The 15,468-nt window shown below is 49.2% G+C and overlaps 1 protein-coding gene across 2 annotated transcripts; it reads left to right on the top strand.

Annotated features, from left to right (window-relative positions):
• The first annotated feature begins 1,892 nt into the window (after positions 1-1,892).
• LOC309792770 (uncharacterized protein) lies at positions 1,893-14,163 on the top strand. Of its 2 annotated transcripts, none has more exons than XM_082602575.1 (6): positions 1,893-2,254; positions 5,065-5,173; positions 7,998-8,201; positions 8,892-8,983; positions 11,662-11,791; positions 14,074-14,163. In XM_082602575.1, the coding sequence occupies exons 1-6, from the start codon at positions 2,222-2,224 to the stop codon at positions 14,076-14,078; spliced, it is 573 nt and encodes a 190-aa protein (XP_082458701.1). In that variant the 5' UTR covers positions 1,893-2,221; the 3' UTR covers positions 14,079-14,163. The 2 variants fall into 2 exon arrangements, with proteins under 2 accessions (XP_082458701.1, XP_082458700.1); XM_082602574.1 differs by having other exon boundaries at positions 11,662-11,809; positions 14,074-14,159.
• The last annotated feature ends 1,305 nt before the right edge of the window (positions 14,164-15,468 follow it).

The following is a 15,468-nucleotide window of genomic DNA, read 5'->3' as shown; positions in this document are numbered from 1 at the left end:
TGGGCCTGGCTGAGCGCTGCCTCCATAGTGGTCAGGTGTGGGCTCAGCGGTCCAAATGCCTGGGTCCAAATCCTGGCTCTGCCACCTTGCACAAATCACTAAAGCATTTAGTGCCTCAGTTTACTCATATAGAAAGTCGGGCTGTAATAGGACCTCCTGCACAGGGCCTGGTGCTGATCAAACGAGTTAAACCATAGGAGCTTGGTGCTCAGTGCCTGGCACACAGCAAGTTCAGTAAGTATTCGTGCTTCATACCCTTTGCACTGGGGCATGAGCCTTCCCCCTCCGCCACAGCTTCATCCAGAGAGAGGATCTGCAAACTTCTGTAAAGGACTAGATAATACTTTACTCTCTGTGGACCCTGTAGTCTATGTTGCAACCACTCAACTCTATGGTTTTAGCAGGAAAGCAGCCATAGACGATATGTTAATGAATGGGTGAGGCTGTATGCCAGTAAAACTTAATTACAAAAACAAGCAGAGGGGGGCTTCCCTGGTGGCGCAGTGGTTGAGAGTCCGCCTGCCAATGCAGGGGACACGGGTTCGTGCCCCGGTCCGGGAAGATCCCACATGCTGCGGAGCGGCTGGGCCCCTGAGCCATGGCCGCTGAGCCTGCGCGTCCGGAGCCTGTGCTCCACAACGGGAGAGGCCACAACAGTGAGAGGCCCGCGTACCACAAAAGAACAAAAACAAAACAAAACAAAAAAACAAGCAGAGGGCTGAGTTGGTCCACAGGCAGCTCCACTCTGGCCCATTGTATTTCTTGGGTTTCCACTTAACATTTGTTTTCAGTCAAGCACCTGCAGATAAAAATAATCCATTGAAAACCACTGGTCTAGCATATAATTAGTATTAGCAGAGTGGGGTGTCGGATGGTTCTGAGGGAGCTGTGAGGGCTCTGGTCCTCATGTGAATGTCAAAGCTAAGCCGATTGTGCCCTGAGACCTCTGGCTAAGGGTCTCCCCATGAGCAGCTGTCATTCCCTGTTCATATTTTTCTCCCTAAGAATGCTGTGTCAGACTTCGCAGAGAACACTGCATCGTGCTTAATCCTTCAGCCATGCTGGAGTTCTGCTGCCTTCTTATTTTTGTGATTATTTGTAGATCGTCATCACATGACAAGCTGGCGTGTTACAAAGAAAGGCCACTCCAAGAGAGCTTGGTTTTTAAATAAGATGTATTTCTGTCTTATTTAAAACACAGTAAATTTTAAAAGTTTACTATATAAAAATATAATAATTTAAAAAATACCACTAGATTCTGCCATGCTAATAAAAAATGAATTGTTTATGTTTTTCCTTGTTTCTCTCTCATCTTCATTCCGTACCTGGCCAGGTGTTTAAACTGAAGTCAGAGGTATCTGCTTTTTCCTCTTGGTTTATAATAAGGGATTTTCAGACCTCTATTGAAATTGAGCAGCTGAACTCAAGCACTGATCCTCCAGCAGGAAGCATGGAGACCTCTTAGGATAAATCTTTTCAGCCTCAGAAGGCGCTTCTGACCCTTGAGTTGATGCTTCTGCAATAAGGCTGAGGCCTTTTCTGAGATAGATGTTTTGTAAAATGATGCTGTTTTTTTCTCCACCAGGAACAGGTACACTAGGATGTGAATTTGAGAGCGAGGGCCTTGACTTCTCAGCAATTGATGTAAGTATTCGCTGGGGGGGCAGGGGGATGTGGTTTTAAAATAATCACCCTCATTTGGTGTGGGCGGCTGAGAAATGGTCCCTCCCAAAGGATATCTGGGTCCTAATCCTTGGGGCCTGTGAATGCTACCTTATATGGCAAAAAACGGGTCGGTCTTTGAAGTTGTGATCTAAGTTAAGATCTTGAGGGAGGGGAATTATGCAGTCACAAGTGTCCCTACAAGAGGGAGGGAGAGGGACACTTGACACAGAAGAGGAGGAAGCCGTGTGACCACTGGCAGAGATTGGAGTGCTGCTGCCACGAGCTAAGGAAGCCATCAGCCACCAGAAGAGGCTGGAAGAGGCAAGAACAGATTGTCCCCAGAACCTCCAGAGGGAACGAAGCCCTGCCCACACCTTAATTTTGGTCCAGTAAGGCTGATTTCAGACTTCTGGCCTCCGGAACTATGAGAGAATAAACCTCTGTTGTTTTAAGCCATCCAGTTAGTGGTAGTTGGTTATGGCAGCCCCAGGAAACCACAGCATCCGGGCACAGGATTTCATGCATTGCTGAAGTGTGGCTCACACATCAGTCCCTTATGGAGGCCTTTCTTTGTGTGTTCCTTGGACAAGTATGTACTGAGCCCAGCTCAGTGGGAGGTGGGAGACCAGGCTGAGGATGCAGAGGTGGGTGAAGCACAGCCTCCCGGTTCCTGTGCAGGGGAAACTGGCAAGTGTGCAACACTTCACACCAGGATCTGCTGTGATGGAGACACGTGCACGGTGAGAGCGGCCCCTGACTCTGGGCGAGTCAGTCTCAAGGCAGGTGATTCTGAGATGATGCTCGTGAAGAAGAAATGGGAAATTCCTAGAGGAAATGCTGGCCGGATGGAAATGAAGCACAGAGGGAGCTCTAGGCTGGGGAAAAAAGAATTGCAAAGGCCCGGGGATGGGAAGCAGTCCAGTGTGTGAGTGGGGCTCTGAGCAGTTCAGGAGGCCTGGAGCAGACAGTATGCATATGGGATCAAGGACAGGGCAGTGGGGACCAGGGTGGTCAGGTGGTCTGAGCTAAGGTGTAATTTGTAGGTATTTCCCCTTTGAATTTAATTGATGATGAAATATATATATTTAACAAATGAAGAACAATTGAAAGTGAATCTTAAGGGGCAGATGTGTTTACATTGAAACGTTCTGGAAGGCTACACAAGGAGCTCTTGTACAGTGAGGAGAAATGGGAGTTGGGTACCTTTTACTTTTCACTTTACCCCCCCCTTTTCTGTTACTTTCAACGTGCATTTATAACAGCTTTAAACATTGTTTGATGTACACCACCTTTTATCATTAGAAAATGATTTGAGACAGAGGGCAAAGGACTTCCTGAATCCATTGTCCACATGAAAGGTCAGCCCTCTGTGGCCCAGGCTGGAGCCGCTATGAAAGGAGCCACATGAGTGGAGTTCCTGCCGGCAGCCCCTTCCCCTGAAGGGGTCTGCTCTGCGCAGCCAGCTACTCTCCCACCAACCCAGCCATCCTCTCCCTGGAGCCTGCGCTGGCTCCCCATTGCCTTCCATGACCTGGCGTCCATCTCCCTACCCAACATGTCCCCCACCCACCATGGAGGGCTGCCAGCAGGCACCATGCTTTTTTAGATCCTTGCCTTTCTTCCTCACCCATTCTGTGACCTTAGTCAAGCACCTTTAAGTCTGAGGCTGGCCTTCCTCATAACAAAATATAGCTCAGAACATGACTGTGAATGATGTAAGAGCTGACAGTCATGCAGTGTCCATGCCTGGATTGAAAATATTAGTCACTGGTATTGTTTCATGTCTCATATCTCTGTCCACCAGTGTAGGTGGGACCGTCTGTCACACTCTTTATGGGGCTGCCCTGTTAATACCTGGTAATGCAGGGGCATGAAGCCAAGAGGCCAAGGGCCAGTAGCTCAGTGCCTGGTACCCAATGAAAGTGCAGTTGCTCTAGTTGAATTTGAAGGGAAACATGCACTGATTTCTCATAGATGAAGACCTCACACTTTAATGGAGAAATAGGATAAATGGTTCCTGGCTATTGTTTTTCTTGGACACTTTTTCTTGGGTGCCTTGTGATTCATTTTCTCTTGACCGTGGTTGCTAGTCTTGGCTTCAGGTTGTGAAAGGATTTGTACTAGGGATTACCTCAATGAGTTTTGGGTCCCTCCCATAATTGTTCAAAAGGTCACCAAACCTAAAAGGCTCAGCCCCACCACCCTGGGCTATGTGCAATTAATTTTACAATAATGATATATTTCTGTATGCAAAAGTGAGAGGATGGAATTTTTTGTTGAGGTGTACGTGCAGCTTGGATGTTTGCTCTGATGTCTTGGCACCGGCCTTGATGAGCATTTGGGGCCCTTTCTCGGCAGTGGCCTCTCTCTCCTCCGTGAAGTTCCCTCCTGACGAGCCCCCTCCCTCTGCCAGCCCTCCCCATCTTCCCGCTGTGGAGCTCCCTGGGGCCCCCTCGCTCCTGGCCTCTCTTAGCTGGTCTTTCTGCTCATTTAGTGAGAGGCAGAGGCAAGCCTCACAGAGGGTGCAGAAGACACCCTACAGACGCTCTTCCAGTTGGGGGCACATCTTTGGGCTGAAGGAGTGCCCCTCTGATGTGGGAGAGGATTCCTGAGAAGCAGAGTGAGTGGCAGAGTGTCCTGAGCATGGTCAGTTCCCCGCCAGCTCTTGGGGCAGCAGGGGACACTTCAAGTCTGTGACAGGAACCATCTCTTGTCAGAGCTTGGGGAGTTTTTACGTCTCTGAACTAAATGTAAGCAAATACAGCTCTATGTTTTTTTTAATTAACTGTTTTTCTTTTAAAAATAATATACGTGCATGGTAAAAAAAAAAATAAATGCAAACAGTGCACAAAAGTGTACAATGAGAGGTGGGTTCTGTGCCCAGAACCCCAGTCCCTCACTCCCCTGCCCCATCCCTGCATCCCAAGGCATCCACTATGACCAGTTTCTAGTGCATCTTCCAGAATAGTCCACGGATATATGAACACCTACAGGTTAGTACATATGTATTTTGATAAAAGGACACATCTTTGTCATTTAGTCACAGAGTTCATTTTGTTCATGTTTTCAAAGCAAACTCTTTGAAAATGTGAAAAACTCAGAATTGATTGTGGACTCAGACAACACCGCCAATTCTCAAAACCTCCCTGTCGTACCCTCTTTGCCACACTCCTAACACTTTCTCTCTCACTCGGTGACAGCGGCCTTGGGATGAGTTGAAATTCTCAGCTGTGCTCAGAAAAGCCTCAACCCGGCCAGCGATCTCACAGGTGAAAAAAAGACCAGCAAGACCCAGCCTGGCCCACCTGAAGCCCATCTGCCGTTTTAAGCTAATTTTATGCTCAGAGAAGGCGGGACCCCGCCTCCTCCCTGCTCACCAGAAACCGTCTCCGTCCACAGGGGGATGAGAATGATGACCTGTACTGTCGGACCTGCAGGCAGTTCTTCAGTTCCCTGCATAACAAGCGGGAGCACCTGCTGGGGAAGCAGCACCTGCAGAACCTCACAGGTAACCAGTCTCTGGTCAGTGCAGCCCCTTCTCAGCACCGTGCTTGCTGAGTGGTCTGGGGCCAGTTACTTAGCCTCTCTGTGCTTCCACTACCTCATCTGTAAAGTAAGGTTGAAATCGCCCGCCTCACAGGGCTCTTCTGAAGACGGAGATCAGAGCCGTGTGCAGGCCTGGTTCAGCTGGGATGTCACCTCCCCCAGGAAGTCTTTCCTGGTTTCAGGCATGGGGTGGGGGGCTCCTGAGGGTGCGACATGTACCCTCTGCTTCGTAATTATCATCCCCTGCTACTGTCACCATCACCCTGCAGCACGTGTGTGTGCACATCCATGCAGAGACACGACACGCTCACACACAGTCATGACTGCGCGCGTGCACACACGCGCGCGCACGCACACACACACACACACACACACACACACGTCTGCTGTCCTGGAAGGAAGGAGCCATGTGGTTTAGGACATATCTCTTGCCCATAGTAGAGTCGCAATAAACATTTGATGAGGGAATGCACAAATGTACAGGAGGCTCACCTTTGTCTGGGGTTTGTAAGGAAATAAACTGTCTTCAGTAACGTCTTGTTGAAGGTGAATAATGGCAATGAAAGTAAAAATGAATCTCATTACCTGAAGTCAAGTATAATGTGTGCACTCCATATGTCTAGACTTACACTGTGTAAATTACCCGCTGGAGAGGATTACAGCTCATTTCAAAATCTATAAAATCATGTACTAGGGGACCATGAGGCTGTAGATACATGTGGCTCTGATTCCATGTAACTCTCTGAGGGCCTTTGCAGTTATTTAAAGGGAAACAGACATGGGCACACCTTGCTCCGTCTTCTCCCTAAACCGCCTACCAGTTTTATGTTAATAGTCAGGCTCTCAAGAGCGTTTCCACGTCTGCCTTAATTGCTGTGATATTATTGGAAAGCAGGGCTTTGAGCAGCTGCAGTATCTGAATCTCTGGGTCTCTGAGTCTCGGTCCCGATGGGAGGGGGCATTAGCCACTCATCCTTTCAGAGCAGGATCTCATGGGGCTCTCGTTGCCTGGGGTCCCCCCAACCCCTCGAGATGAGAGTGAGCCCCGGGATCGCCTGCTTCTGCTGTCACCGCCCCAGAAGAACCTGAGCGGTCCCCTCCCCAGCTCTCCACTCCCTCTCAGCAAAACCAGGGTGCGGAGCAGGTATGGGGCAAGGTCCCAGAGCTCTTTGTTTTTACAGTGTTATTGGGATCTCATTCACACCCCATAAAACTCACCCACGGAAAGTAGTTTTCAGTATATTCACAGATATGTGCAACCACCACTGCAATTAAGTTTAGAGCATTTTCATCACCGCAATGGAACCCATCCCCGTGAGCAGTCACTCCCCATTCCTGGGCAGCCACTAGGGTGCCTTCTGCCTCCATAGGAGGCTCTGGCAGTTTAATACTTGATGTCTCCTTTCTGTGGTGACAACAGTCATCCCCGCCTTGGTGACAGCGTAGGTGGGCAGCACCCTGTCACCATTAAGGCCCTGAGTTTGAATCCCTGCTCTGCCACTTACTGCCTTTATCACCTTGGGTGAACTGTCTGCCCACTGCCTTCATTTTTTCAAGTGCAAAATTGGGAATAATGATAATAATACTGACCTCACAGGGCGGTCGTAAGGAAATGAGTTAATCCTGTGATGCCTGGCACACTCTGGGTGTCCACTGTGTTATTATTATGAGCTTGGGGGCTGTAGCGGATAAGCAACTCCCTACCTCCCCCCTTACTTTCCAGGAATCTCAAACTGCTAATGGTTCCCTGTAGCTCCCTGCTCTGCAATTTCTTTTCATCTCCCCTCAAGCTGCCCTTCTCCAGGAATGGCCTTCCCACCTCTGTGTACTGGGTCTCACTCCTATTCATCCTTCAAAACCCTATCAAAAAGGTGAATAATAGCAAGTGCTGGGGAGGATATGGAGGAATCACAACCTGATTCACTGCTGGTGGGAATGTCAAATGGGGCAGCCACTTTGGAAAACAGTCTGGCAGTTCCTCAAGAATTTAAAGTTACTATATGACCCAGCAATTCCACTCCTAGATATGTACCCAAGAGAACGAAATATATATGTTCACACAATATTATGAATGTACATGACAACATTATTCATAGTAGCCCCAAAGTGGAAACAACCCAAACATCCATCAACTGATAAATAGATAAACAAAATACGGCCCATTCGTGCAGTGGAATATTATTCAGCCTGAAGAGGAGTGAGGTACTGATATGTACTATAATGTAGGTGAACCTTGAAAACAAACATGGTAAGTTAAAAGTCCAGTCACAAAGGACCACAGATTGTATGATTTCCTGTATATGAAATGTCCAGAATAGGGAAATCTGGAGAGACAGAAAGCAGGTTAGTGGTTGCCTAAGGCTGAGGGAGGGTGGGGGACGGGGGTGATGGCTAAATGGAACCAGGGTTTTCTTGGGGAGGTGATGAATATGTTCTAAAAATGATTGTGGTGGTGACTACACATATCTGAATATACTAAAAACCACTTAATTATATACTTTTAATGGGTAAATTGTATAGTATGTGATTTAGATCTCAACGAAGTGGTTTGGAAAAAAGATACCCATCTCAGTCAAGGACCCCCTCTTCCAGGAAGCCTCTCTTGCTGCCCTCCATCTGTCACTGGTCCCAGTACATTCTTCTTGCACATCTGGTGACCTGGCGCAGGGACTGGGGTTCGGAAGGGGCGGGCTTGCCCATATCTGGACAGAGGGCCAGACCCAGAGGAGCCACTCATCTTATGCTCAAGGGGCTGACCTTTGACACGGGATTTCTTTGCTTTTTAGGGGAATTTGAAAAAGATTCTGCTGAGTGCTTGAAGCATCTGGAGCCTCTGGAGGGAGAGGTAGGTCAGAATTTGAACAAAGGGGACTCAGAGGAGGAAGCTGAGTGCCCTGATCCACTTCCACTCAGAGGCCTGATTCCAGAGACAAGTTTTGCTTCACTTGACTTACGTTTCTTGCAAGAGTTCATCTTTAAACTTCTGAAAAGTGAGTAGTCAAGTTCTACAACTCCCTAGTAACTTTGGTGACTATAGGGTTTTATAATCCTAGTAAGAGCGACCTACATAATAGGTTATAATATTAAGTGGAACAACAACAAAAAAAGGAAAGGTTACAACTACGAGAATAACAATAAGTAAAGATAATAAACAGATGGGAAATAACTGAGGGCTTCCGGTAAGCCAGGCACAGGTCTAAGAAGTTTATACAAATTACCTTTTAATTGTGAGGTCGGTTATAGTATCACCTCCTTTTAAAGATGAGAAAAGTGCAGCACGGAGAGGTTAAGTAACTTGCCCATGGTTGTATAGATAGTGAGCTGAGATGGGATGGGTTCCAAGACCCATGTTCTTCATAACTTCCCTACGATCTCAACTATATTTATAAAATTATACATATGTGAATCTGTGCAAATGTTAACAGTGGTTACCTCTGGCAGGCAAGAGGAAGGTGCTGTTTTTCTCTATTCCTTTCTTTATTCCTTTCTTATTTCCCCCAATGGATAGGTGTCCTTTATATTATCAGAGAATGACATAGGCAATATTAAAAAGGGTTTTGAGGACGCCCTGTACACGTCAGGGTCCCAGCTGTTGCCTGTGTGAGGTGCAGTGCAGACAGAAGGGGAGGTTTTTGATGGAAAGAACAGATAAAGACGCCTTCTCTCCCCTTTCCTCCCAGTCAAAGAATTTGAGTTCAGAGAGCTGAGGAAGACTTTAGAAAGAGCTCAAGCAGAGCAGGAGGCCCTGCAGAGGCAGCTGCTGGAGTTCCAGGTGAGGCTCTCGGGAGGGAAGCGCCCAGTCCCACTTCTGTAGCCCCATTGCTCAGCTCAGGGCCCTACCTGGTGGGGTTGGGAAGCAGGGGAAGAAGATCGTGTGGTCCGATTGAAATAACGCATCACAAACCAAGGTGCCACTCGCCTCCCCACCATTCCTGCTAGAGCATACTTGTTATATATTCTTTTATTTATTTATTTATTTTTTTGTGGTACGCGGGCCTCTCACTGTTGTGGCCTCTCCCGTTGCGGAGCACAGGCTCCGGACGCGCAGGCTCAGTGGCCATGGCTCACGGGCCCAGCCTCTCCGCAGCATGTGGGATCTTCCCGGACCGGGACATGAACCCGTGTCCCCTGCATCGGCAGGCGGATTCTCAACCCCTGCACCACCAGGGAAGCCCATATATTCTTGTAAAATACAGAGTGTTTGTGTTTTCGATGTAGAGAAATTGTGCTGTGAGCCTTCTTGTGCTGCGTGCTTGCTTCACTCAAGCCTCCATGATCATCCACGCTGCCCCGTGACATTTGGCCTGTTACTTCTCTACCCACTGCATGTCCCTGGCCCACTCCCCCCGTTGGGGGCCCCGGTTTGCACCAGCTTCCGTGACCACAGCTTAGAGTGTGACGAGCATCCTTGCTCGCATGAGAGGTGCTCTGGACCACATACCACAAGGAGAGTTGCCTGGTGTGGATTGTGAATAATTTTCAGTTGGCAAGTGTGTGCACATTTATGCATTGATGGGTGGTACCTGTTTTGATGAAAGCAAAGAGAAGATGAGGTGAAACCGTGCAAAAAGTCACAATTTTTAAATGTGTTATTTTATTCTGATTACAAAATTAAGTTATATTCCTTTAAGAAAATTTTGAAATTTCAGAAGAAATTTTGAAATTTTTCAGAAAAATGAAATCCAACCATTAGAGAAACATCATTAACATTTGTGTAGCATCTTCTAGTCTTGTTTTCCACAAATATCTAAATCTGTTTACATAGATAAATATATTTGTATATTATATATATATTTATGTATCTCTGTATTTATCTAACTAGGTAGAGATAGGTAGGTAGGTAGGAAGAGAGACAGAGACAAAAGAAAAATTGGAATAAAAACTACACAGTTTGATTCCTACGGTTGCCATTTCATTCCATGGTAAGTAAGCATTTTCATGTCTCCTCCAATGTCCTCGTATGAATTGCCTCTCATGGCTGCAAAATACGTCATTATGTGGATGAACCATAATAGATTCCCATTTCCCAGTTGATGGGCATTTTGGCTACATCCAATCATTATATTATAATAACACTGTGAACACTCTTGTCAGTCTTTACACTCATCCTTGAGCTCCCTGGGGAGGGATTCCTAGAAGTCTGATGCTTACTTAACAAGCACAAGCCTTAAAGAGGTCCAGAAAGGAGGTGGCATCCGCTGTGGTTCTGAGCACAGGCTCTCGGGGTTGGAATCCAGGCTCTGCCCCCAGCTGTGTGCCTCGGGCTCCCCTCATCATTTCTTCACCTCCCCGGTTGTCAGTCTCTCCATGCACCACTGGGGGGAACAGTAGGTCTGCCCTATGGGGTGGTTGTGAGCGATTAAATGAGCTGATCCACCTGGCAGGGTACCAGTGGGCGTCACGGCATCGCCCTCTGGGGCTGTCCCCTCCAATGCCTCCAGCAGACTCTTTCATCCCACACTTCGGTGCACCCCAAAGTTCCACTGCAAATCCTGTTTCCTTTTAGCGTAGTTTTGTTAAAGAACTTTGAAGAACAGTGAATGTTTTAAAAAAAAGAAAAAAGGAAATACCCCAGTTATCTGAAGCCATCGTGCAATGACCCCCCTGACATAGGTCCCTGGAAATCAGCCCTGCCAGGGCTCCTCACTTAGCAGCCTGGGCGGCAGGGAGAGTGTGTGCCGGGGTGGGGAGGGGTGTCCCTTACTGTCCTGGACCTTCTTAGCAAAGCATCTCACTGAGCTCCCAGCCCACATCTTAGAGGAGGACAACCACGCCTGCCTCCCAGGGATGCTGGGAGGGGCCGAGAGCGGGGCACACAGTCAAGCCTTCTCCAGGGTGGGAGCCCACCCACTGCACACACAGCCCTTGCCCTGGGGCTGCCCCATGTCATCCTGGCCCCCAGGGCCCTGCAGATGGCAGCATGAGAAGGGCTGGTTCAGAAATCAGGCCCAGCTCTGGGTCTGGGCTCCCCTCCGTGGTCATGGGGCTGGTACAGGCCACTGACACCCCAGAACCTCGCTTCCCAGGTGGGGACACATCCTCAGCAGGAGGGTGAGATACTGAGTGATATAAAGGGTCCATCACAAAGTAATAGGATTTTTAACAAGTGGGGGCTGTGTCAGTGGGGTAGCTCTTTTACTTATTGGAGGTGGGGAAGGGATATTGACTATGTTCATGGATTCTGTGTGTGCCCTACAAGAGCAGCTGCAAGACCCTCTTTGTTTAATTGTTTATTTACTTGATTACTTATCTACTTGGGACCTATTTACTTATATACTTATTTACTTTTAACTATTTATTTACTTGTTCATCTACTATTTACTTTCTCATTTACTTATATACATATTTATATACTTATTTATTCACTTGTTTGTTCATTCATTCATTCATTCATTCATTCCATTGGAAAGTCTTGGAGCTAGCTGCCTGAACACTTTGGTGTTCTTTTAGAACCGGCAGCAGAGGCTGGAGGTGGAGCTGGCCGGCCTGAAGACCTACGGGGTCGTCCTGGAGAAGGAGTTTGAGAACCTGAACATGGTCCTGATGCTGTCCCACTTCGGCCTGCGAGTAATAGACACGAGTGAGCCTGCCGTCCAGGGCAGTCCCTTTCCCCCTCTCCCCAGGCCCTACTCATGCTCCCTCCAGGTCCTCGCTGGTCTATAAAACCGAGGCCCAGAGGTTCCTATCCATTCCCTTATCCATGCCTGTGTCCCTCACTTCTCAGCATGCTTCCCGCATGGCCAGTGCATCCAGGTTTGGTGCTGGGTGCTGGGGGATGTACGGAGATGAACGATGATACTGTGATCCTAAATCCAGCACCCACTGGGTGCCAGGCCCTGAGCTGGGCACCGCCAGGGACTGAAGAGGTGGAGAAGCCCCTGGCCTCAAGCTCTAATCAGGTGGACAGATCCTCAGTCACTAGACTGTCGGGGTGCAGTGTCCCAGCGGAGAGCTGCCCTCCATGGACAAGATGCTGTGGGCGCTCAGTTGGGAGGCAGTTCTCTGTCTATGGGAGGTGGGCTTCTAGAAGGACTTGACAGAGGAAGGACCCAAGAGGACAGTCCCAAACTCCTGAGGCAAAGAAGGGGCCAGAGGCACAGCAGGCAGGGAGCCCCGCATGTGCCAAGGAGGTGAGGGAGGGCATAGAGCGCATACGTGGCTGTGTCCTGTGCAGGCCTGGTGCAAACACTCCTCTTTGAAGAAAAAGTCATGAATACCATTTCCTTGTAAAATATTTAAACGTGACCTTTTGGAGAAACATAAAATGTGAGCATTCCCCTTCACTCCCCACTCCCCTGCCCGATCCCTTCCCTGCCCTCCCTAGAAGCTTTTACTGTTCGCATCTTCCTGCATCTACTTCCTTCCAGCCATTTTCTATCTGTTTATGAATGGGGTAGTGTCAAAAGTCATTAACAACGGGAATTTCTTGAGACATGGCTGGCCATGAGCTGAGAGCAGGGTCCCTGGGGCCCCTGCTGGACCAGGCCTTAACCCCCTTGGTTGCTGGATTTGGCAGCTCCTGGGCAGTTAGGGGCCCTTGGGCAGTGGCTGTTTACCAATCAGTCTGGCAGGTGCCAGTACTTTCAGACCTGGTGTAGCCTCACTGGTGCGTTACTGGCTGGCCACCAGCACTGTGCAGGTGAGAATCAGATGGATTTGTTCACTGACAGCTTGTCTGTTTGCTATGAATGGGACAGCACCCCAGTCGCCTGCTGATTCACGCTGGGTGGAATACCTGGGGTTTCACATCACAGTGAAGCAGTGACTCCAGACCACATCACATCTGGGCACAGGGTGGAGCATCCCTGCTCTATAAATAGCGAAGCCTCAAGGCCAAGGGCCCTGGCAGTGAGACGGATGGAGCAGGTCCTGCTGCTTTGGAAATTTGGAGACTTGGCCTCTTTCCATCCCGTGCCCTCTCCTCACCATCCTCGCTTGAGAGCATTTGCCCTGGCAGATTCCATGTGAATTTTTATCCTTACATAGTGTTAAGTGAGATTAGGGAGAGGTGGCCAGGCTTGAGCGCTCCTAAGAAAGGAGGATTACACAGGCTCAGGTTCCTACTGGATGTGGGAAGCAGGTAGGAGGTGTGTTCTCCAGTGTTAAGAAGCCTATGGGCCCCAACTCTCTCTCCCTCCCTGTGGCCTTTTTCTTTTCTTGTGAATTGGATCCATTTACTGCAGTCATGACAGCGGCAGCTCTGGGGAGCAGATGAAGGATGCTATGGGGGTTGGTTAATGTCCACGTGTTTTCACGTTGGTGTCCTTCCCAGGGAAGGCGTGATGGAAGGCATTGGATGTGGTGCCTGGACAGTATAATGTAAAGGAAACCCGGCTTTTAGAAAACATTTACTGATCACTGGCTCCAAATTTATCAATGCATCTGGTGGCAAGTATTGTCCAGAAAGTGGTTTGGCAGGTTCAGCTCCTTCTCTGCTCCCACCACCCTCTGTTTCCTGTGGTTCCCCTCAGCCCACTCACTTGGTTCACTCCATCCAAAGACATCCTCTGAGCCCTGGGCTCGGTGCTGGGAAGCCAGAAATTCCAGGAGACATTTTTGTGACCTCACAGAGCTCCAAGTCTCAGATGGTGACACTGGGGAATAAATTGGGGCTGATGATGTGACCCAGCCATCCTGCCTAAGCCTGAGTTATGTGCAGTGGAGCACCAGGTGGGCCCTCCTCTCAGACCCCCTTCTCCAGGACCCCGTCCGAGTTCTCTGTTCGGGACCAGTGCACAGTTGTCTCTGCAGGAGTGTCTGAGATGAGCAGAGCAAGCATGGATCATGCTTCATCTGAAGGAGCCCTTGGGCTCCATAGCTTTTTTCCTGGCAGTAAACTGCTCTCCCTTTCCAACTCTGCAGCATAAAGCAGTGCCCACCCCTGCACCGACGGAAACCCAGGACGCATTCTGGACACACGGGAGTCAGCTTCCAAAGATTCATTTCCCTCAGTGGAGGAAGAGTGGAAGATCCTGGGGTCCTGTGGATGGGACAGCCAGGACGGCTCTACTGACCCAGGAAAAAATAAATTGTGCATGTGTGTTTGCACAACAGACTCAATCTGTCTTTTGTCTGGGGCTTGGCAGTGTCTGCCCTGTAAGTGTTCCTTCTATGGACTAAAAGGTGAGCAGCTTTAATCTGGGGAAATGTTGGTGGAGTGTGTCTGCCTCTGCAAGCACAGAGAGTGAGTGCAGTGCATACCTGCTCGCAGAGCACACTGTGCCCGGCAACCCTGAGTCTCTGGCACACTTTGAGCAGTTCTTCTCCTGCTCAGTCTCTTGGACACTTTGGTTTCCTCTACTGAATTATAAAGACAGTACTGCTGCTCATCAGCCTCAAGGGATGGGATGAAGATGGAGTAACACCATCAACTTGTATGAATTTAGGTCCCCTGGAAGCTGACCTTGAGATCAGGACCTGTATGACGCAGGTAGTTTGGGAGGCGATCCCAAGTAGGGGAGTGGGGAAATGAAACAGGGAGGGGAGGACAGACGTGAGAGGGTATCAGCAAGAAACTGTGGCTGAACCCCCAGGGAAATTCTGGGAACCAGGGTATGACCCATACCTGAGAGCATCCCACCCAGTGGCCTGGAAGGTGGGGGTATTTATCCACCAACTCCCTTCCATCAGTGCTGGAGGATGGCTTCCAGGAAGGGTCAATTCCTTTTCCTTCCAGCCTGCTGTGCAGGTAACAAGGGGGGTGGGGCACAGGAGGCCAGAAGACCCTTGAGCAGGGAAATGTATGCTGCAGTTGGAAGGCTGGCCAGTGTGCCCCCTGGAGTGGCAAGGACAAGGGATGTGGGTAGGGCACAAGCAGTGTCTGTTATGGGGCTATTGTAGGGCTTTATAGGCTATTAATTGATACACAGCTACAAAATGGGGGCAGGGGTCATGGTGGGTCCTGTACACACATGGGTGTAGACATCAGGGGCAAGGTCTCCCCGCCTGAAGCAAAGACCTGACCATAGTGGCTTCACCACATAACAAAAGGTCCAGCAGTGAGCAGCAGGGACAGGGACAGCAGCTGCCCAGAGGGGCCCAGGCACCTCTTTCTACTCAGTTCCCTCCAGCACTGGCTCTTGTGCGTATATCCATTGCCCCCAGGGTAGCTCTCCAACCCCCAGCATTGCTTCTGCACTCCAGGCATGGTGGGGGCAAAGGGAAGGGCAAAAGGGAGGCTCCAGCTGGTCAGCCTCCTTTTACAAAGAGCTTCCAGAAAGCCCCCCTTTCTAGAAGAGTTTTCAGAAAGGAACTTCC

The sequence above is a fragment of the Mesoplodon mirus genome (genome assembly GCF_964341445.2).
Source record: "Mesoplodon mirus genome assembly, chromosome: 2".
NCBI lineage: Eukaryota > Metazoa > Chordata > Mammalia > Artiodactyla > Ziphiidae > Mesoplodon > Mesoplodon mirus.
Note: the sequence above shows the minus strand (reverse complement) of the source record. Positions and strands in the feature narration are given on the sequence as shown.